Source organism: Protomyctophum parallelum (genome assembly GCF_964188405.1).
Source record: "Protomyctophum parallelum genome assembly, chromosome: 7".
Lineage (NCBI taxonomy): Eukaryota > Metazoa > Chordata > Actinopteri > Myctophiformes > Myctophidae > Protomyctophum > Protomyctophum parallelum.
In genome coordinates this window covers 40,513,331-40,535,897 of record NC_139705.1, presented here as the reverse complement: position 1 = coordinate 40,535,897, position 22,567 = coordinate 40,513,331, and the positions used below count along the sequence as shown (strand labels likewise).

Below are 22,567 nucleotides of genomic sequence, written 5' to 3'. Positions count from 1 at the left end.
GCTTCTTTTCACCCCATCTTTCTCATTAGATCCCAGTTATACTATGAGATATGTGTTGCTTAGTCTGTGCTTGTCCACAAATGTTAAAGGTATATTCAGTGATTTCACTCAAAAAACCTTAGGTTTCGTTTTTGGCTGTGGGACCCAGCCTTTCGTCCAATCAGGATAGAGAGTCAAAAACGAAACCTAAGGTTTTTTGACCCCCAGGGGTTAACTGGGGACAGGGAGGAACTCCTTATATGGTCAGCACACTCTATAGTAGGGAGGATTATCACAACAAAACAAAAAAATAAGTGATATTTGAATTAAGTGAAATCACTGAATATACCTTTAAGAATGTTATTTAGATAGCACATTCTTTAGACATGATGCTAGGTTTAATGAGTACCTTGTAGTTTTTTTTCTGTGCTTTGCAGCCTGTTATCCTAATAAAAAGCCTCAGATCGTCCTAGTTGCTCCAGTGCCTTCAGTTATATTATGTGCATGTCCGCTCCTGCAGACGCACCGGATCGGCCTGGTTTCGGCTTAAGGCGCGGTGGAATATCCCTTGACTACATTGGGGGCAAGGTGGAGTAGTCTAGCTGTCGTCTCACAGCTAGAAGGTCCCGGGTTTGATTCCCGCTGTGGGCGCTGGGGGTGTGCTCTCTCCTCCGCGTCATCAGTGCCCATACCCCATGGGGTTGGCGAAAGGACCTTTCAGTGTGGAACTGGTTGGAATAATGTTTTCCTTCCACTCGTTGCGTCCTACCAGGGAAACTTCCCCCTGGCAGGTGATAACTAGCATCCTTCTCACTGCTCATGCATTAAAGGAAGCATGATCTCAGTTCAGGCTCTCCCCACGTTGGCAGAGGGAGAGAGTAGCGCCCAGGATTAAAGTTTAGGAAATTGGCACCGGGTGAATCGAACAGAATCGTAGTGTCACGGAGCGCAAGATGAGAGGCAAAGGCAGCTCAGTTCAAATTAAAGTATTTATTCACCAAACAGGAGGAGGAGGCAGTAATCAAAGGCCAGGCAAAGGTCAGAACACGAGGAGAACAAAGGGAAAACACTGGGAAAACTAGGGGGATCTGAAGCCTGGGCAAACGAGGAGTCAAGAACAAAGTACTCACTACTCACCGTGACAATATGCAACGAACCAACAGAGAACTGAAAACACAAGGGCATATAAATAGACAAGGACTAACTGGAGAAAACTACACTAATCACAAGGTTAGACAAGGCAGGTAAACATGAGCAACACAGGAAACCAAGAGACACTAGACTAGAGTCTATACAAAATAAATGGTACACAAAAGTAAAACCCAAAAGAAACAAGGAACATACTGTATTAAATCACAGCAGGTTGACAGAACAGGTCACGGAACGTGACACACGTGGGATTAAAAAAGAAAGAATCCTGACTACATTGTGCTTATACCCTGCTGTAAGGGTAATGTAGGCCTACTGTCATTTCACACTTGCCAAAATGAAAGTCGCTCATGGGTAAATGTGTATGTGCTGAAATGCCTAAAACTTTTCTGATGACTTATACTGATTACTCTATCTCTGACTGACTGACTGTCTACACTACAGTGTCTGTCTGTCTGTCTGTATGTCTGTCTGTCTGTCTGTCTGTCTGTCTGTCTGTCAAGTTATCTATCCAGCTCCCCTCTCCTTTCTCTCCCCGTCTCTCTCGTCTCTCCCTCTATCAACACGTAGCTCTATACTCTGTAGTTTCATAGACTCTGTAGTTCCATAGACTCTGTAGTTCCATAGACTCTGTAGTTCCTCTATACTCTGTAGTTTCATGTATCTGTTCCTCCATAGACCCATCCGGGCCATGCTGAGCCTGGGAGCTGCAGTGGTGGAAACTAACTAACTAAGTACATTTACTAAAGTACAATTTTGATGTATTTGAGGTACTCTAGTACTCTAGAAATAGTAGTATTTCCAATTTCCAACACTTTTGCTTGTACTCCACAACATCAAGGCAAAATGGCAAATATGGTATTTTTACTCCACTACATTTATTTGAATACCGGTACTTTAGTTACTTTGATTATTATTACAAAACATTAGGGCCGGGACTAATTGCGATTAATCTAGATTAATTAACTACAGAAAAATTAATCGCGATTAACTACAGATAAATTAATCGCACCTTTTTTTTCACCGCGGAACGTTTCTCACTGGCCGCTTTTCTATAGTACTGAAAACTGGAAATAATAAAAAGTCACCCCATTTTGTGTTGCCTAGAACTGGAGGTCTGACAAAAAACAGTAACAATATGAAGTAAGTACAGCTTTGTGATGTCACTGAGATGTACTTGTTACTGTTACAATTTTTTTTTCAGACCTCCAGTTCTAGGCAACACAGAATGGGGTGACTTTTTATTATAATTTCCACAACAGGTATATTAATGACAGTAACATGTTGAAAATGAGTGGTATCCTGTAGTCACTAATCGTTGATTCAATGGGATACCAAAAAACATAAAAAAAAAAGGTTTCTCGCTGTTCTCGGGTTGAATATTGATATGCGATTAAAATGCGATTAATCTAGATTAATTAATCGCAAAGCCTCTGATTAATTAGATTAATTTTTTTAATCGAGTCCCAGCTCTACAAAACATACATTAGCCACTTCAGCTCATGGCCATTTGAAAATAGTCGATCTACAAGCTCACAATGCGTCACGATGCGACGCATTGTGAGCTTGTAGATCTGCTATTTTCAAAAGATATTAAAAAAATTGAAAAGGGGCATTATGCATGGTGAGTACTTTCTACTTTTGGCACTTTAAGATCATTTTAATTCCAATACAATTCTACTTTTACTTTTATACGTTTTTAACTCCAGACTTTCACTTGTAACAGAGCATTTCTATTTTCTATTACAGTATTGATACTTCTACTTAAGTATAATGATACTGTTTCCACCCCTGCTGCATGGCCAGACAGGGGCAGCGTGCCGCTCTCCTCCGCCTCTCATTGTGCATTCTCACCAGAGCGCCGACCTCATATCTCTCCCCCTCACTTTTCTCAAAATGAACAAACCTGATTGAGCGAATGCCATTATCTGGGTAAATGAACGATTCCTTAAGGAACCGGCCAAGACATATAACGCCACGCTGAGGGTAAAGCTTATTATCGCTACAGGGCCCCGAAGATGGGAAGGGGGGGGGGGGGGGGGGGGGGGGACTGGGGTTGGGGTCGTGCGGCACGTGTCAGAGGCCCGCATTTCCATATTAATCTTCGGACACATTTAAGGTCTGGCGGTGAGACAGAGAGCCTCCTGTCACGCATCTCTGATAACAGCACAGTTAGTTTGCCCACCGTCACTTAATAAATGTTGTGTATAATTCTGATAAGATTAATTGAAAGTCCTAAATACACAGAGGTAAGGAGATGACAAGAGAGAGAGAGAGAGAACTGCTATGGGGAGGGGGGAGGGGGGGCGAGACAAGGAGAGAGAGAGAGGGCATGGGTGAGCATGCATTACTTTAACGTATACCGGTACGTTTTCTTCTCTGACTGGTGTGTTCTTCACAGACCTTGTAAAGTACATGTACAAGTACTCGTTACGTAGTTATGTGGGTGGCTGGCTGGCTGGCTGGCTGGCTGGGTGGGTGGCTGGTTGGGTGCCTGCCTGGCTGGCTATGAGCACGAAAACAGCATGGTTGTTTTTCACCGCCTGTGCGCAACCTAACACACACACAAACACACACGCACATATTAACATATTCAGTACAGTACAGTACAGTACAGTGCAGTACAGTGCAGTACAGTACAGTACAGTACAGTACAGTACAGTACAGTACAGTACAGTACAGTACAGTACAGTACAGTACAGTACAGTACAGTAGAGGGACCGGCACACAGTAACCGGGAACCCCCACACGGAGTTGCAACACTCACATTCTTTACTTTGCTGTAGTATTTCCAATGTTCAATAGTTTTACTTCTACTCCATTTACTCTATATTTTACTTTTCTTAAACTATTTGTATCCATTAACCACTTCAGCCCTATACTTTGGCTATTTGAAAACAGTCAATCTACAAGCTCACATGCAGGAGCTTGTACGTAGATATACATGCTATTTTCAAAACATTCTCAAATTTTGCTTGTAACAGAGTATTTGTAAATTGCTGTATTGATACTTTTACTTAGTAAAAATTAAAATGTTTTACTAAGTAAAACATAAGTTTACCTGTAACCAGTGTTGGGCAGTAACGAGTTACTAGTTACATATTACTGTAATATTATTACTTTTTTCAGTAACGACTCGAGTAATATAACGAATTACTCTGCAGAAATAGTAATATAGTAACTATTTACTTCGCCAAAACACGCTTCGTTACTTATTACTTTCACTTACAAATGAGCGTCATTTGTTTTGGATCGTTCGTTCGGTTATGCACTCATAGTATAGATGGTTGTTGCACGGCATGCAAAAATAGAACAGATTTACAAGCTATCAAGGCGTAAAAACAGACGTGCGTTGTAGCTTGTAGATCTGTTATTGTTGGCGCACAGTTATGACGTAGCGTATGCGTCTGGGGTCTCCATCGTCTCACTCGCTTCACTTCCAAAAAACAGCAGAGACCATGACGGAGAAATGTATGGGTATTATTTTGCATTCTTGTCCGTCAAAGATGTCAAGTATATTAATGTCCGTTGTAAACTTTGCTTGTGAGAAAAAAACACTTTATCTAAACGTGTTGAAGCATATTTTTAAAGACGCACGAGATACACAGAGCCCATCCCCCCACCCCCCGTGCAGGCAAAACAGACTGGATTTGATCCGCCAGCCGCCAGGACGTACATGGAGATTATCTGAAGAATTGGCTCGTCGCTGGGTGTATTGTTGTAGACGAGGTCGGTTTAACCCGTCCTGAACCCTCATGAACAGTTGACACGGCCTCATTTAATCAGATCCATCATGGTCCGCAGTGGTTGCTCAAAGACCCGCCCGGAGGCAGCACTGTTTAATGCAATGTATTTGTGTGTTAATATACGTTTTGTTGAATTACTCATGACAAAGTAAAAGTTAACAGTATGTATATCCATAAAATAAGCAAGCATCACGCTAGCAGACAATACACTAGTTCTGTCTTTTCATTATTATTGTTATTATAATATTTTCACAATCTGATACACAGATACGCCTTCCACTTTCTGCTTGCTTATGTTATGGATATAGGCCTATAGGCTATACTGTTAACATTTACAACTTTGTCAACTAAAATACTTATACATGCAATGATGCACAAATAAATTGCATTAAACAGCTGACGGGTGGGTGGAAAAATAAACTTTGAGGTCCAATGTTAGGCTGCCTCCAATCTAAGAACCCATCGGCAAATAAAGGAATAGCAGCGCCCTCTTTTTCCTTTAAATTGGACGTGAGTCAACAGTCTGTCTTGAGAGGCTTCCTCAAAAAGATCAGAGACTGTTGCTTTATTTTATTGTTTGTTATTTATGTATTATATAGGCCTACTGTCCGTTTTGAGATGCTGCAGCCATGTGTGTGCAGTTCAGATTGTTGATGTTGAATCCCATGTGGAATATGCAGCATAAAAGGCTGATGAGAGACTGTTGAATATTTTTATTTTATATCCTGCAATTATTCAGTTTGGCTGATTGGAGACTTCTTATTCCAATGAATTGGATTCAGTTGTAAAAGGAGCTGGTTAGATTGGTTAGAGCTGGTTAGATTTTTGCGGGTGGAAGGGGCCCGGTTGAAAAGTAATATAAAGTAATATGTAACAGTATTACTCTTGATTCCAAGTAATAAGTAATGTAACATTATTACTTTTTCTAAGGAGTAATAAGTAAAGTAAAGATATTACTCTCCTAAGTAATATTGCCCAACACTGCCTGTAACACACCTAACATACATGTTCCATCACTGCCTACTGTGAGATGTTTAGGATCTGTCCTCTCCATATCAGTGCATTAGTATCTCCTCTCCATATATAACAGTGCATTATATCTCCCTATACTGTAAAAGAGAAAAGAAGGGGGGAAAATAGCTGAGCGAGTAAGTTTTGGCGCGAGGAGGCAGATAAATACATCGTGCAGCCTCTGACACCGAAGCCTCACCCCAATTTTCAGTGCTCTGGAGGGAGGCAGATAACCCCTCCATGTCATTTGATTTTGTGCCTTATCTCATCTGTGCGCCCATCTTTGTTGTCAAAGCTGGGACTACATTTTAAGAAGCACGTGCCCTGTATTATGTTTGTTGCTTTTTTTGTTGTTACTATTTAAGGAGACAAAACGAGCCCCGTGTCATGGATCTGGAGGTGGATGCTCTGCGTTGTGATGTTCAACTGGCACAGCATAACAACGAACAGGCCTCATCCATCCATCCCGTCGTCCTCCTCCCAAGGGAGGATTTGTCTTTTGCTATAGGCCACCGTCATGAATAAGAATGTGTTCTTTAATCACTTGCCTTGGTTAAATTAAGTTTGAAATAAAACTTCGTCAAAATCACACGTGCAAGAGACCTTCAAACGACTTTCCAGAAAACGTGTTTTCCTTTTCTCAATATTTAAGGAAATTTGGGGCATTATGCACACATTGAACATGAGAATGTGTCTGTGACCACAAACCCTGCAGTGTTTGTGAAACAGTGTTATAAAGGTTCTAGGTTTAGGTTTAGGGATAGGCTGTATGTTTTGTATAGGAGCTATAGGCTATAGGCTTAGAGTCATACGCTAATGATGCCAGCTGACATTATGCACGTTGTAAACATCTCCGTATACAGTCTGGAATGGATATACAGCAGCTGGAGCAGGAGGGGAGGGGAGGGGAGGGGAGGGGAGGGGAGAGGAGAGGAGAGGAGAGGAGAGGAGAGGAGAGGGACCTAGAGAGACAAATGAAACAAGTGTGTGAGTTGGAGAGGAGGAGGAGGAGGAGGAAACCATTCCCTGCAGTACGCATGCAATTCAAGCTGACTGGCGGTGAGATGAGAGAGAGAGAGAGAGAGAGAGGCAGAGTGAGCGTGTCGGCGTATGAGTGGCGTCTCTCATTATTGGGGGCTGTCAGGGGCCACGGTGCGGGGACTGCAGGGACCCCACCCCCTCACCCCGCCCTCCCCTCCCCTCCCTCCCGGTTGGCCCCTGAGATCCGGCCAAAGGGAAATGATTGATGAGCGATACCTAGGTAAACAGACGGCCCGGGCCCCTCTGAGCATGCCCTGCAAAATGATACATGCGGTGTTATAAATAAAACAGCCAGGCAAGAAGGAAAATAAATGATATAAAACAACAAAAACAATACAATGTAACAATAAGAGACACAATGAAAAACAAGCATGCATTGTTGTTTGTCTCCGTTTTGGTTTTGGAGGTCGGAGGCAGCGCTTGTTGCTTTGTGTACGACGTGCGTGCGTGTGTACGTGCACGTGTGTGTGCGTACACGTGCACATGTGTGTGTGTGTGTGTGTGTGAGAGCATGCATGCGTGTGTCATTATATGCACATTATACGGATGCACACATGAGAATGTCAGTGTGGTCTCATGTGTACAGGGTGGAGCCTGTATGTGGATTCATTAGTACACTTAATCAGCCAAGTATGCGTGTGGGAGTACAAGTACACACACACACACACACACACACACACACACACACACACACACACACACACACACACACACACACACAGTCCATGTTGAACAACTTCTCGTTTAATGGTCAAGTGGTAAATGTTTTATGATGAGCTGAGTGTTGGTGTTTAAGTCTTCCTGCATGGTGTAACAAATGGAAACAGAGACGCAGATTATCATCAAATAGTTAGGCTACATTCTATCATTATGAGCCAACAGGCTGTGGTCTGGTGGAGGGAGAATGAATTATGAATTATGAATGGGACAGTGTGTGGAAGGAATCACCCCCACCCCTCGAGGGACTCCCTATACAACCACAACTCATTTAACCACTTATAAGGCATATTTTATACTTTGTTGTACAGCGGATAGGGGGGACGGGGGCCGGGAGCAAGCTACAGAACAATCTACAAGCTATAGCCTGTTGCATCGTGACATGCTGCACACATAGGGAATTGTTCTAGTTATAATTAAATCAATGAGTATACATACTGTCGTTTTACTGTCATATTTGTATTTACCCCCACCTATCATGTCCAAAATAAGGACTCTTCAGGTTTAAAGTGGTTAACAGGGAACGATGAGAGATGAAGGGAGGACGAAGCCCTCCCCTGCCAAAAGCTTGCCTCCACACAGCGGCCTTCACATCATGTACTCAGGGGGGAAGAGAGGAAAAATAACAACAGAAGGGAAGCGTTGGTGTCCCTATCACTTTAGCGACATGCAGACAAACGCTGCTCATTGGAAGCAACGCATGCTGAAGCATGCCACTTTGTTCTTTGTCAAACTGTGCATAGCAATGCTGCATAACACCATAAAGAAGTCTTATCATCTAAGTCACTGGTGCATTTCTGTCTGCAGGAGACCGCTGTCACGTCTCTTTGTATTTAAAATGACTCCCTATATGCACTGTACCGCACTGAAGGAATGATTATCTTCTCTTCTCTTCTCTTCTCTTCTCTTCTCTTCTCTTCTCTTCTCTTCTCTTCTCTTCTCTTCTCTTCTCTTCTCTTCTCTTCTCTTCTCCTCTCCAGGCCACAGAATGGGTCCATGATATTGTACAACAGGAAGAAGGTGAAGTACAGAAAGGATGGCTACTGCTGGAAGAAGAGGAAAGACGGAAAAACCACGCGGGAGGATCACATGAAGCTGAAAGTGCAGGGAGTGGAGGTGAGTGGAAGTGTGGTGTGGTGTGGTGTGTTGTGTTGTGCTGAGTGGAAGGGAAAGGGAGCCCGCCGGGCCCCTGGCATGCAACAAACGCCCGGTCTGCTGGTGGTGATCCGTCCCCCGGCTGTAATGGAGACAGTCACTTGCTGAAGCCGGGGCTCGCTGTCTCCCTGGAGTGGCACAGAGAAACAATGCAGCACAACAATAGTTTTCCCAGGGAAGGCAGCCGAGTGGAACCGATTGTTTGTACCTTATTAAGGCAGTGGATGTTGCCTCTGCTCCAGAGAGCCTACATTAATCTTCCCGGCTCAGAGCCGTGCCGCCGGAACGAGCTCCGTGTCTCCCCTCATACCGGCCCAGTCGCCGTAAAGGCACCGGGCAGATCACGGCCCACCCGGGTTCACCTTTTGCCTGCAGCTGAAATTGGCGCTGCCTCGACGACGGCTGGCATCCTGGCTGATTTATCGACAGCGTCCCCTCTTCTCTCCCCCCCCCCCGCACCCCCAACTTCCCCCACATGAGAACGGGCAACACGGTCACATTCTCCTATACTTGTTTTCAATACTCCTGAAGTTTTGGGGTTTTGCGGGCTACGCCACTAGCATTTAACCCCTGACCTGTAGGCTACGTGGGACCAAGAAATATCCTCTGTGTGTCTGTCCACACTCACACATTTACACACACGCACACGCACAGTCGCACACGCACACACATACACGCAGGCACACATAATGCGCACACTCAAAGCGGCATGCGCGTCTGGGACGTGGCGCTGTGAGTGGATGTCGCTCAGTGTGACAAAGACAGAGCTCAGACATTCTCCCGACAGGAGCTCAGCTCTCTGTTTGTGCCGCACATATTTTGTCACTCAGAGAGAAAATGGCCTCTCCCTTTCGCTCGGCGCACAGTTTCGTCTCCGGCCCCGCAGTGTTCCGATAACTCGGCTGTACGTCTGCCATGGACGTCCCGCTGAAGCATTTTGTCCCGTCACAGTTTAGTTATTCCCCTCAGCCCGCCTTTAATAATATTACTATGACGCAGCGACGCTGCTTCCAACAGGTACCATATCCCCCTCCCTGGGAGGTGTGCTTGGAAATTAGATTTCCTTGACACCTAAAGTCAAACACACTGACACACGTGCTGAGTAATGGATCGGTGGGTATTAAAGCAAACGTTTTGTCCATTAAGGACATGAGGAGCGGTGAGCCCTGTGGCTCACTTCTCCTTGATCTGTACTGTACTGTACTGTACTGTACTGTACTGTACTGTACTGTACTGTACTGTACTGTACTGTACTGTACTGTACTGTACTGTACTGTACTGTACTGTACACTTAGACACACACACACACACACACCCACCCACGCACACACACAGACGAGCGCACATTTTCTCACCCCCAGTTTTTAAACTAAACACTAAAACTTATAGGAAGTTACTGCGTTACTTTATTGTATATATTTTATACTGTAAAATAGCTCACAACTTGACACAAGCATGAATTAGGCCTAACTCCAACCCCAACCCCTAAACTTAACATCTAAATGCCTAGTCCTAAGCCTGTAACTCCAAGCCTGAAGCTGCATAATTGTTTTATAAGAACAGGAAATTCCACACCTTGGTAACAGTGCTTTGGAAGGTGAATTTGCCCATATTTGTTTTATAAATGGGTGGCACCAGATCGTTGTTCACGCTCCCTCTAGTATCGTGGCTGTGGGTGTTGCTCACATTTTTTAAGTAATTAGTCAAGTAAGTGGGTACTGAGGGCATGGAGGGTAAAGTTGCATTTACAATTTTGAACGTCAGGCCCATCTTCAATATCTTGACTCTGTCTTCCACCCTGAGCCAGCCTATGCTGTCAAAATGCTCCGCATCTAGGTGGGTCATGGGCCATAGGTGGAGAAGAAGTCGGATTAGTTTGTTTTGAGAAGTTTGAAGCTTGGTTTTCTGTGCCATTGAGGTGTTAGGGAACCAGGACGTACAAGCATAGTCAAACATGGGCAGTATGAGGGCTCCAGCTACGGTCCTGAGGGCCCTTTTGTTAATAAAGGAGGAGATTCTGCCCAAGAATCTTGTCCTTTGATTTACTCTTTTGATCGCCCTTGTTGCCATGCTATCACCTGTCAGTTTATTGTCAAGGATACATCCTAGATATGTGACCTCTTCTTTGCTAGAGATTACTATGTCATCGACTCGGACCTTAAAATCATTTACATTTACACACACACACACACACACACACACATGCGCGCGCGCGTGCGTGTGCATGCACACACACACGCGTGAGCGCACAGGCTAAAATATGTCAGGTCATTGCTGAGACAGTGCTGTTTTTTGTGCATGCACGTGCACATGTCTGTGTTTGCCTTTCAGCCATGTGAGACCTGCATGCTCACAGTGTATGCAACATCCTCCTCCCCTCCTTGTACACAGTAACCCCTTCCCCCAACACACACACACACACACACACACACACACACACACACACGCACACAGCCCAGGATCCTGGGAGCAGAAGGGAGGGGTGATCCATCACGTCGGTGCTTCCAGAATGGGATGTGTGAGCCATCAGTCACGTTCAGCCATGGTTACTGTAAACACGTGTGAATGACTTGACCTTTTGCCTGCAGCTCAGGAGGGACACAGCGGGCACACCATGCTCTAACGGTCATCTGTATACCAGCATAATAGTTAGTAGCTTTTGGACACTTTCAGAGGCTGAATCCACTCACGTCGGAAACCTGATTTCTAAAGATGGTTTTGAATGATTGATTTATTGAAATATTTATTAACAGTTTGCAGAATTACAGTACATTTCAAGCACAAACTCAATACAAAGACTGTTAACTGTGAGTGGACGACCCAATTAAGCATTACACTTGTTTACAAGAGGGTCCACCATGTTCAATTCATCAAAACATTTAGAGATGTACAAATAGACACTTCTATATAGTCAAAGAACAGAACAGGAATTCATCATTAAGGAGGTAAAAAGGGAAAAGAAACATATACAGTGAGGGGAAAGGGGGGCGGTGGTGGGGGATTCAGATTTTACGGGGGCCAGTTTCAAATTGCAGCCGTCCGTAGGTGCCCTTTGAGAGCGGTTTTGAAGGAGTCAAGGGATTCACATGTCTTAATGACTGTTGGTAGGGCGTTCCACATTTTGGTGGCATAGGAGCGAAAAGAATTTAGTCCCTTGTTTGTGCCGAATCTGGGTTGTACATGGTTTGTTGCACTCCCTCTGATGTTGTGGGCGTGGACTTTGTTAACATTAAGGAAGTATTTAGACAGGTACATGGTTGCAGTGGTGGAAAGTAACTAGTTTACTCAAGTACTGTAGTTTTTACTACTTTTACTTTACTCAGCGTATGAGGAGCACGGCTTGAAGTTGTGCAGTATAATGAAGTAGTGGGAGCTGATGGTAGGTGTCGTGCTCCACCTTAGTAATTCATCTCCCAGAGGTCTAGCGCATTAGCCTGGCTAATAAGCCAGACCGAATCAGCCGTTGGCAAAAATAAAATTGCCACCCGGCGGATTACAGTCTGGAGAGGCTCAATTGTACGGCCATTTCCTACACCAGAGAACTGGTGTGGCCAATCGGGACACGGTATGCAATATGGGCGGGCTTTGGTACAGTGACGTTCAATGCTTGAGACCTTTGGCGGACAGTATAGCTCTGACCAATTGCTTCAAAGAGAAAATGTTTGAACCCGCCCCACCGGGAAACAAGATCCATACACAGCATCTCCAGACTCAAATACCACACGACAGTGAGATTTGAGTCTGGCTTATTAGCCAGGCTACTAGCGCATTGGAACGGGAGATAGACTCCGCCACCCTGGCTGAATAAGCCTTTCTCACTCACTCACTTACTTACTTAATTATTACAAAACAAACAAATCATTTTTATATATTTTATACATTTGAAAACTTGTGAAAGGGGACATTCTACATAATGAATATAATGAATATATACTTTTATAAGTACATTTTGATACCTTTTACTCAAGTAAATCTTTAATTCCGGACATGTACTTGCACGAAATTCAGTATTTCTACATTGCAGTATGTAAAGTAAAAAAATGTGATTACCTTTACGACCACTGGATAGTTTTTGCCGATATACAAAGCTCTCAATGTTTTGCAGTGCGACGCTGAGCCAGTTGATCGGCTAGTAGGCCTATAAGTTAAGCATTATTCACGCACGCATATGCCTTTATAATATATACGTCGTTATCAGTAACCAAAGCAGATATAGGTTGACAATGACTGAATACACGAATACCATGAAGTGTTACTGGACAGTCAGTCCTACAGATCAGATTTGAGAAATAAATGGGTTTTGCCTGCAGCATGTCGCAACAAAGCCTCGGCCAGAACCTTATCGCCGTTGCTGGGAGATTCCTTCTGGTGTTCAGCCACGCTGACTCGTCACCCTGGCCGTCCCGACAGTGCCTTTTGGTATTAGAGACTCCCCGTCTGTATATTTAGCCCGTGACCCAAAACAGAAATTGTATGTCCGTCCCCCCGTCCGTCCCCCGGGCCCCAAACTAGTGAAAATAGATCTACAAGCTCACAACGCGTCACGTCACATTGTGAGCTTGTAGATGTTGTTGGTTGTTTCCTAATTTATGGAATTTCTTAGATTTTTCTTTGATTTCTTCATGAAATTACCGAAAGAAATCATTAAATTAGTTTTTAATTTGGAAAATTAAGCTTTTCCTGGGAATGTATTTTTTTAATGTTTTGAAATAATAACAATAATTCAAAAGAAATTGATAAAAAATAAAGGGATCCATAAAAATGGGTCAGTGACCCACAAATGGGACCCGGCCGACCCACTGGGGTGGGAATCAGAGGACAAGTGTTGTGGGTGGTTGGGGGAGCGAGCCATGCTTAGTGGCTCCGCGGCGAGGGGAGAGGAGAGGCATTGAGGGCAGGACTGTGGGGCCTTCAGGGGGCCCAGTGAGAGGAGAGGAAAACCAGCCTAGCGTGGCGGGAGTGGATGTCAGCCTGCACCACTGGTGTTGTCCTGTTGGCTCCATGCTGCTGAGCCAGCTCTCTGCCCCCCCCCCCCCCCCTCTCTCTCTGCCTCTTTCTGTCTCCCTCTCCTTTCTCAGTCTGTTAATTCCTCTCACTGTCTCGTTCTTTCTGAACTCACCCCCCCCTCTCTCTGTCTGTCTCCTCTTCTTCAAACTTCCTTCGTCTCCTCCTCCCTAATGTCCTCCCCTTTCACACACACACCCCTCCTCGCCGCCAAGTCCACCGTCCAGACGGACAGAACCTTGAGTCGGACGGTGGTAATGCTCCCTGTTCCCTAAAATTGGTGCGCGGGGGCGTGTTGCAGCATTAGCGCTTAACAGGCCGTGAAATAGCAGCCTGCCTTCCTGACGTCTCTTCCCCCCCATCACTCCAGGTGAGTCAGCCAGACGGCTGGGTAAATGAGTGACCCCCCCACCCCACAGACACTGCACACACATCATCCCCCCCGCCCCCCTCGGTACACAGCATGCATTTGGGTGCTCCTGGAGAGAGATCTCTGTCTGTGATTATCTCCTCACCACACCCCTCTCCTAGCCGTAGTTATCTTAGTGCGTTTGGCCGCGGCCGAAACCCTCCAGAGGGGAGCGAGCCCACGTAGCGTAGCGGCTCTAATGAGGACGTCCGGCAACTTGCGGTTAATCGGGTCTCTCCAGGTAACGTGGTTAGAGCCCGGCTCCATTTCCCTCACGGAGTGATGTCGGCTGCAGGACTTCAGACCATGTGGGTCTTTAGTGAGGCGTAGAGCATACAGCTCTAGCATCCCCTGGCTTCTACCCATGAAACAGCACTCACACACACAGAGTGGAAGTAAGAGAGAGAGCAAAGATGTGCTCTCTGACCGGCTCCAACTGATCTCACAATCTGCTTCTAGTCTTCCAAGTTTAACTTCCAACGCCTGCTCCTGATTAACTGTTAATTTAGGCTGAGCTCTTCAACCCCCCGCCCACCATCCCTTACGATCCCCCCCCCCCCCCCGAAAAAAAAAACCCACCTCTCTCTTTCCCATTATTTCTAAGCTTTAATAAACTCCCTCAAATTCAGATCGACTTCTCTTAAGTGAAGGTGTTAGCGCCACTGACTTATTCCATTACCATGGGCTAATTATACTGATTGAAATGAGCTTATCTTCCCAAGGTGTGCTGTAGCTGCGTCACTGTCTTCCTACTCTGCCCTATTCCATAACCATACGAAACCCCTAGCGTCCCTATTCAGAGGCCAACAGAGATCTACGACGTGATGCGGAGCGTGGCCTTGTAGACCCCTGGGGGACTCCTGTCAACTAAATGTACACACAATAGGGTTTGCTCGTCATCATCATCCTTCGAGTGCCCTCCAGATGTGCGACACAAGCTGGTCTCTGTTGTCTCATTGCCACATCAAGTTCGTTCACAGTCAGTCCTGTGTCCCTACTCAGAACATCTGGAAATGTGAGAGGTCTTGTTCCTCTTGATAGGCAGGGTATAGTCTCCACAGAAGGGTTGGATTGGGGGTAAGTTCCTGCGACATACTGTACTATAGCGTCATGTCCAGGGGTTGTACATCCAGCTGCCTCACGCTACAAAAACAGGAGATGGGCTTCTGCCCTATGGCTTGGCAAGGCTACTTACTTAATGGTTGGTTTAATAGCAATGCGACTGCCTACAGTATGCATCAACCGACCCCCCTATACCCACCCTGACTCGCAGGCCACACCCCTCCACCCTTTGCCTCCCTAAATAACTAGGCTGCGCCTCCTCGACCCTTCTAACTCGTCGTTTCGTGTTGTATCCGTCCTAATGCGTGATTTCAGCCGTGCGAGCGTGCAATGAAGGAGGGTAATGGAGCGTGCTGGTGGCTCAATCGCCCCTGTTCATTGATAATAATGAAGACAAATGTCAAAACGTTCGGTGCTAATGTCGTAATGGAGTGGACGCTGTTAGTGGATGCACTCTGGGATGCCACGTTGTGTCGCCTTCCACCATGCGTCACATGACCTTCACACGTAGCTTCCTTAAGTATGCGCTCGCAATAGGGTCAATCCGCCCCCCCTCCCCTCACCACTCCGTTGCACAGACGACATCTTTGGCAGCTCTTGAATCATAAAGGGTGTTTTGCGAGATAATTTCATCCCGCGAGATAATCTCATCAGCCAATATCACACATTCGGTGGCAAAGCTGCGTGTTGCGTTTGATTTGTTCTCGAGGAATTTGCCTTTTTTTTTGCGAGTCGCGAGCGTTGATACATTTCCCTGTTTAGCGGCAGTGGGGTATTTAAGTGGTGAGCTGGAAGTGCATGGGCTGCATATCTGGTCTACGTGTCTTTTTAGTTTCCCCCCCCCCCCCCTTTACCAGTAGTGGTAGCTACACAGTTAATACACAGTAAATCCTCATATCACTGAGTGTTTTACTGCCTATAGTTGCTACCAGATGAGAAGGGACAAAAAAAGACAAGGCCCTGTCTCTACTGTGAGGAGCTGACACTACCCATGCTTTCACTCTGGCCCTCCCCCTCAAATCAACTGTGACATTAACCACATGAACCCTAGCATCCCTATTCTGGGCATGTCAAAGTATAGGCTGTCATTCAGTGAAAATAGGCAGACATTCGGCAAAAAATAGTCCATCTGCCAAGCGCACAACACATCATCGTGGCACCATGTGAGCTCATATAGATTGTTTATTTTGCAGCAAAGAGCTGTAGATGGGGAAAAAGAGGGTTCCTAATATAGTTATCTGGGGGACCCCCGTCAATATGGGTTTAATGGCTGTGATCAGATTACTGATGCCAGCGATGTAGATAAGTTATCTGCATGTTCCTATTATTTTTGGTCATTTTAACAGCAGGCTGGCGCTTGACGTCAGTAAATATCTGCTCGTCTTCTTACTGCTCTCAAAGGATCCTTTTTTATTTATTCATAATTGTTTTCCTCCTTCTGCTAATGTGCTTCCCTTCCCTTTGAATTACCTGGCTGTGGAGGAGTTCAGAGTCAGACCAATCTGTTTGTGGTATTTTTTATCGAAGCGGTTACCATGGTTATAACTCCTATAACCTTCTGCCATCCGAGAAGAGTGATCGTCACTGAATGTTTGCTGTCGCATATATAGGCATGGAGAAAATAGACCGTTGTCCTCTTTTTACCTGTCTTGTTAGTCTTCCGGATAATGTATTCCGCCAACATGGACTCATGAATGTAAAGAACTTTCTTTTTCCTCGCCGAATTAATGAGCGCAGAGCATGTCAGAGGACTCATTAGGGTGACATTGATAAGAGACATTACCGAGACACAGATAGGGGAGAGAGAGCGCTGCTATTCCGTCGTGCAGCGTGCCACGTGCAGGTGTGATAGATCCGAGCTATTCACTTGATTTGTTGCGTGATACTCATCCTGCGTAGTAGATTAAAGCAGTGATTCTCTACGCTGCAAAATGGCTTTAATGGAGGCTGTTATGTTGTTATTAGCCTGCCTGCATGGAACGTATTATCCGCCAGTGCTGGGAGTGTCCAGTTCAGCCGCAATTTTCCTTTTATACCCGCTGTAATTAGTTTCCCCCGCTTGTCGTTCCTCGCAATTTCTGAACCATTCGGTAACAGTTAAGTCATTGTTCTTTCCTTTCATTGCGACCCCCCCCCCCCACACACACACGCACACACACACACACACACACACACACACACACACACACACGTGTGACACACACACACACATTATCCTCAGTTCAATCTGACAGCGGGATTTGAGGGCTGTGTTTTTCTTTGAGGGGGTCGGTTGCTGTAGAGGGCGGCCATTGAATGTACATATAAGAGGGACTGTCAAAAGCGTGCATTATCGGCACTTCCCCTTAATTTAATTTGCCACTTGTTGCCCGGGTGTTATCGCGTTCTCGCAGCGAGTCATCTCCGCATAGGGTTCCCCCTGCTGCCCTATTATGATGCCAGCCGGAAGAAACCACCAGAGAAATACTTCATCTGTCGCTCAGGATGAGGACTCTTGACTGGCTGTTATATGGGACGGATTTGAGTTGATGGCGTGCGTGCGTGCGTGCAGGGTAGGTATACATGACTCAGGAGATTAAGTCTGAGTCACAGGCTGCCGATGTGAGAAGTGGGTAACATCGTTGATGTCTGGTGGAAACCTCGTACTGAATGTCAAAAATAGTAGAAACAGCAGATCTACACGTTTTGAGCACTTGACCTGCTATTTCTTCCCCTTTTGCGTGACCCTGTAGTATGGCGAAGTAAGAAATGAATATGCAAATGTCAAAATGAACATGTTGAAAAGTACCGTGGGTCTATCGCTGCCCGTTTTTCAAACAATACAGATGAATCACTAAAGTGCTGGACCATAAACCCCCATAAATCACACTGTGGTGTAAAGTAACTCAATTTAAGTACTGTACTTATACGTATACTTTTGAGGAATTTTTTGTTATTTCCAATATTAGGTATACTTTTACTTCTATACTCCACTAGGCCTACATCACAGCATGTTCTTCTTTTACTCCATTGCAATTATTTAAAAACTTTAGCTACTATGTACACCGGGGTGCGGAGGTCTGTATAGTGGATTCCTTGGGGTTGATGATGATGATGAGGAGGAGGAGGAGGAAGCTATAGGCACAGAGGGTATTCATCGTGGAAGTAGTATAGGGTCCCGCCTCACCCAACTGCCCCCCCCTCACTGCGGCGTCATCCGTTATCACTGCTGCCTGCCTGCCGCACTAAAGCAACGGAAGCTGTCCCACTTTAGATACAGCCCCCCTGCAGAGCGGAGCATTACACCTACAGTACCAGATATATATGCATATTTATACACATGGAATATGCAGGAGGAGGGCGGGCACAATGCGTCACACTGCCTTCCACATAGCGCGTGATCTTTTTTTTTACGACAGCTTTTTCTTTTTTTTTTTTGCTAGGCCTCTTTAAGAGGGTATTTTTTTGTTCCGAGCTATTATCTCGCAAAGCTCAGCGCCAATTTTCTCATTATTTGTTGGCACGTTTCTTTTTTTCTTTTAAAATCATCTGTGTTGTCATGTATCCAAAACGATCCATCCATTTTGTCTCTGTTGGGTGGAAGTGTCCAAAACGTACTTACTTACTTTAAACATGTTACTGTAAACAGCAGATGGACAAGCTCACAACTCTGCGTTTCTATAGCTTGCAGATCTGCGTGTGATAATCGAGTAGGGCATTAATGTACGAAAAGTAATGCAAAACGTTAGAATATGGAGATAAGAGGTTTCCCGCCCCGACAGCAGCGACTTTGTAACTATATTTGACTATCTCCAGGGCCTCGCCGCCCCCTCCTCTCCGACACAAAGTGTCTAAAGTTTCTTGGGAGATGCATACTGTAGTGTATATACTGTTCTGATGAGAACCAACCCCACCCTCTCCCCTCACACTGATCCTATACTGTTCTGATGAGAACCAACCTCCCCCTCTCCCCACACCACTGATCCTATACTGTTCTGATGAGAACTAACCCCACCCTCTCCCCTCAATTTACAATTTACAATTTAGGTATTTAGCAGACGCTCTTAATCCAGAGCGACTTACATTAAGCAAGAACAAAAAGCATGGGAATACATCACAATAAAGCATTTATCATGAAACATGCGTAAGCTAAGAAAGTAACAGTGAAATATCTATATTATGAGACTATACATATAAACTATATATATATACTACTATGCTATACATATGTACTATGGCGTGCTATGACTATATACAATGCAATTATAGTGCTGTCTACATAACATGCTATAAGTCTGTATCAAATGCTATCTAAGTCTACCGAAATGCTATCTAAGGGGGTAGGGTAAGTGCTATGGGCCATGATGGAGTCTGAAAAGGTGGGTTTTCAGACTACGGCGGAAGATTGGGAGTGATGCTGCAGTTCTGACTGCAATGGGAAGTGCATTCCACAGTTTTGGAGCCAGAAGGGAGAAGAGTTTGGGACGTGTGGAGCGTTGTCCCGGCGTTGCCCCTCACCACTGATCCTATATACTGTTCCGATGAGAACCAACCCCACCCTCGCCACTGATCGTGTGCTGAATGGCCCCCGCCTGGCAGCGGTTGCAGCCGCTGCGTCCGTGCCAACTGCTTTAACGGACGGTATTATTTTCCAGCTGGCGAACGCTGGGACCTTGAAACAAATGTTTCCATGAGATTGAATATGGAATTCACGCACCTCCACCCCTGCACCCTCACCCCGCCTGCGCCTATAGCGAAAACCCAAACCTAAGGAAAGGAGAAAGTTCAATGTGGACGGTCATGAGAGCAGGTAATTTCAGCCTCACTCTTAAGCTCTTCCACTCCCCCGTGTCAGAGAGCAAGTCCTCCGCAAAATCTCTTTTTAATGATCCACATCAGGCTTTTGGCTCCGGCCTCGCGGCTCTCAGGCTCATGGTTGCTGTAGAGCTTTATGTCCACGGGCCACGACCAAGCGGGTCAGCCCAGGTCAGACTATTGAGCAGAATCACAGAGTAGATTTTGGTTGAACCGAAGAACCTGTAAAATGCATGATATATATAGATAGCGTTGAAATGCCTTATAGATCGCTCTTGGGGATATGCTCTTTATACTGAATATGTGAATCTCTTACTCACTCTCTCTCTCCCGCGTTCTCTCTCTCGTATCTCTATTCTCCCTCTGAAAGATCACCGGCTCGCTTTTAAAGCCCTGATGTGTACTGTTGTCATACTGTATGATGTGGCCGTGCGCCGAAAATAGCCAATCCACAAGCTCACACCTCGTTGAAGTCTGAGGCACTTTGTGAGCTTGGGGATTGGCTATATTTCCAGCATGCGACGCCATGGAACGGCGTAGCATAACTGAGGCATAATGCAGCTCTGCTCTTCCTACGAGGCTGGTGTTTCAGCCCAGGCAGGGCTCACTCTTCTTCCCCCTTACTGGCCCTGAACGCTCGAATCCCTTTCATCTGGTTCAGATAACGCCGTGCAGCAACACTGTTTAGGATATATATATATATATATATATATTAATTGCTGCGTTTGCTTGAAAGGCTCGGAGCTGAGATCGCAGACCAACACTGCACATCCCAGACCCCCGAATTTCAAAGCAAGCCCCCCTCTCTTCCCCTCTCTTCCAGAAATGTTTGCATACTGACATCTTCATGTGAAAAGAATCTGTTAATGCTCTGCAGGCGACATATCTTGTCTTGTCTCTCTCTCTGTGTGTGTGTGTGTGTGTGTGTGTGTGTGTGTGTGTGTGTGTGTGTGTGTGTGTGTGTTTGTGCGTGTGTGTGTGTGTGTGTGTGTGTGTGTGTGTGTGCGCGTGCGTGCGTGCTTTCTTGCTCCCCAGCTATATGTTTACATTGTTCTTAACTGTATTTATTCTCCCTGGCTACATGGTACATACAGTAGCCTACTGTACATATTTATAAAAAAACAGCATTGGAGTAATTTGCCACTCTCTGTTATGTTAAATAATAATAACTGCTATATCAAAACGTACCGGTGTTCTAACATCAATGCTCTTCAAAGAGGGGGGATAATAAGGGGAACTGGGGAGTTCAAAGGCAATGACAAAGTGTTGTATAAAAGTGTGTTACGCACTGGGCTGAAAAAAAACCCCTCTTTTCCTCTCCTGTTGATGCACGGAAAGGATTGATATTTGACATGAAAGGGTGCTAAAGAGGCCTTTAACACAATGAGGAAACGGCGGGTTGAACACCTGGTGGTGCAGAAGAGAAGCAGAGACAACACTCCTTTGGCTCTTTCAGGGATGTCCTTGTCCCTTTTTTACTTTCTCGTGTAGCTCTTTGTCTTTGCATTCCCTCTCCTCTCCACGTCAGACCTGCTGGAATCAGCGCCACAACCTTGTTCTTTTCATTCCTGTCTGAATAGATGTTCACGTGCGTGTCCGTCCTTTTATTCTTCAATTGAGTTGATTTCCAGTGATTTCCAGTTTTTAGGGGTAGAGGAACAAATTATAATGCTCAGTGGGAGTACTCGGAAGATATGAAATGTTTGTGTGTGTGTGTGTGTGTGTGTGTGTGCGTGTGCGTGCGTGCGTGTTTGTGTGCGCGTGTCATTGACGCACACATGCAGTAAAATGCAGGAGGTTTTTATTTAAGGTCTTATTTTGGTTCTATGTTTGTATGCTATATTTGAAGCAAGAACATACAGTATTATTTGAAAGAAGACACTCATTATTACAAATGCCATTGCATATCAGCCTACACCATACTGTATTATTATACATAAAAATAGATATGCTGTGTACAGTATGCACACAGCATACAGCACATAAACAGAAGAATGGGACAAATCTCATTTTATAAACGGAGCCTGTTATTGCAAGGAATCCGCGTTTAAAGACAGCAGGAAAATTCCCATGCACGTACGATAGATGAAAATGAGAAAGATAAAAATGAATCAAAAACTGTAGACTGAAAAAAGGAAAAGCGATTGGAGGGGTGGGGGGAGACAGAGAGAGAGAGAGAGAGAGAGAGAGAGAGAGAGAGAGCACCAGAATGAATGATATAGCCCCCGGCGAACAGAAAACAATTGTTACTCCGCCTCCCATAACCCACTTCAACCTTAAACAGCAGATTTCTTTCACTCAATTAATTTCTACACATTGGAGCAGCGGCCTCGGCTGCAGCCCGCCTTTTATGTGCCACGTTTTCTCTCTCTCTCTCTCTCTCTCTCTCTCTCTCTCTCTCTCTCTCTCTCTCTCTCTCTCTCTCTCTCTCTCATTCTATTGCTTCCCTGGGGAGACAGACAGACACACACACACGCACACACGCACACACACACAGTGC

The 22,567-nt window shown here is 45.3% G+C and overlaps 1 protein-coding gene across 1 annotated transcript in view; it reads left to right on the top strand.

The window, feature by feature from the left end:
• The window catches only part of camta1a (calmodulin binding transcription activator 1a), a gene marked incomplete at both ends in the record, with an annotated part of 491,338 nt that overhangs the window by 213,955 nt on the left and 254,816 nt on the right, over positions 1–22,567 (top strand). Inside the window, one exon of the mRNA XM_083769830.1 lies at positions 8,624–8,759. Within this exon, the coding sequence (XP_083625956.1) occupies positions 8,624–8,759 (136 nt within the window). The remainder of the gene's footprint in view (positions 1–8,623; positions 8,760–22,567) is intronic.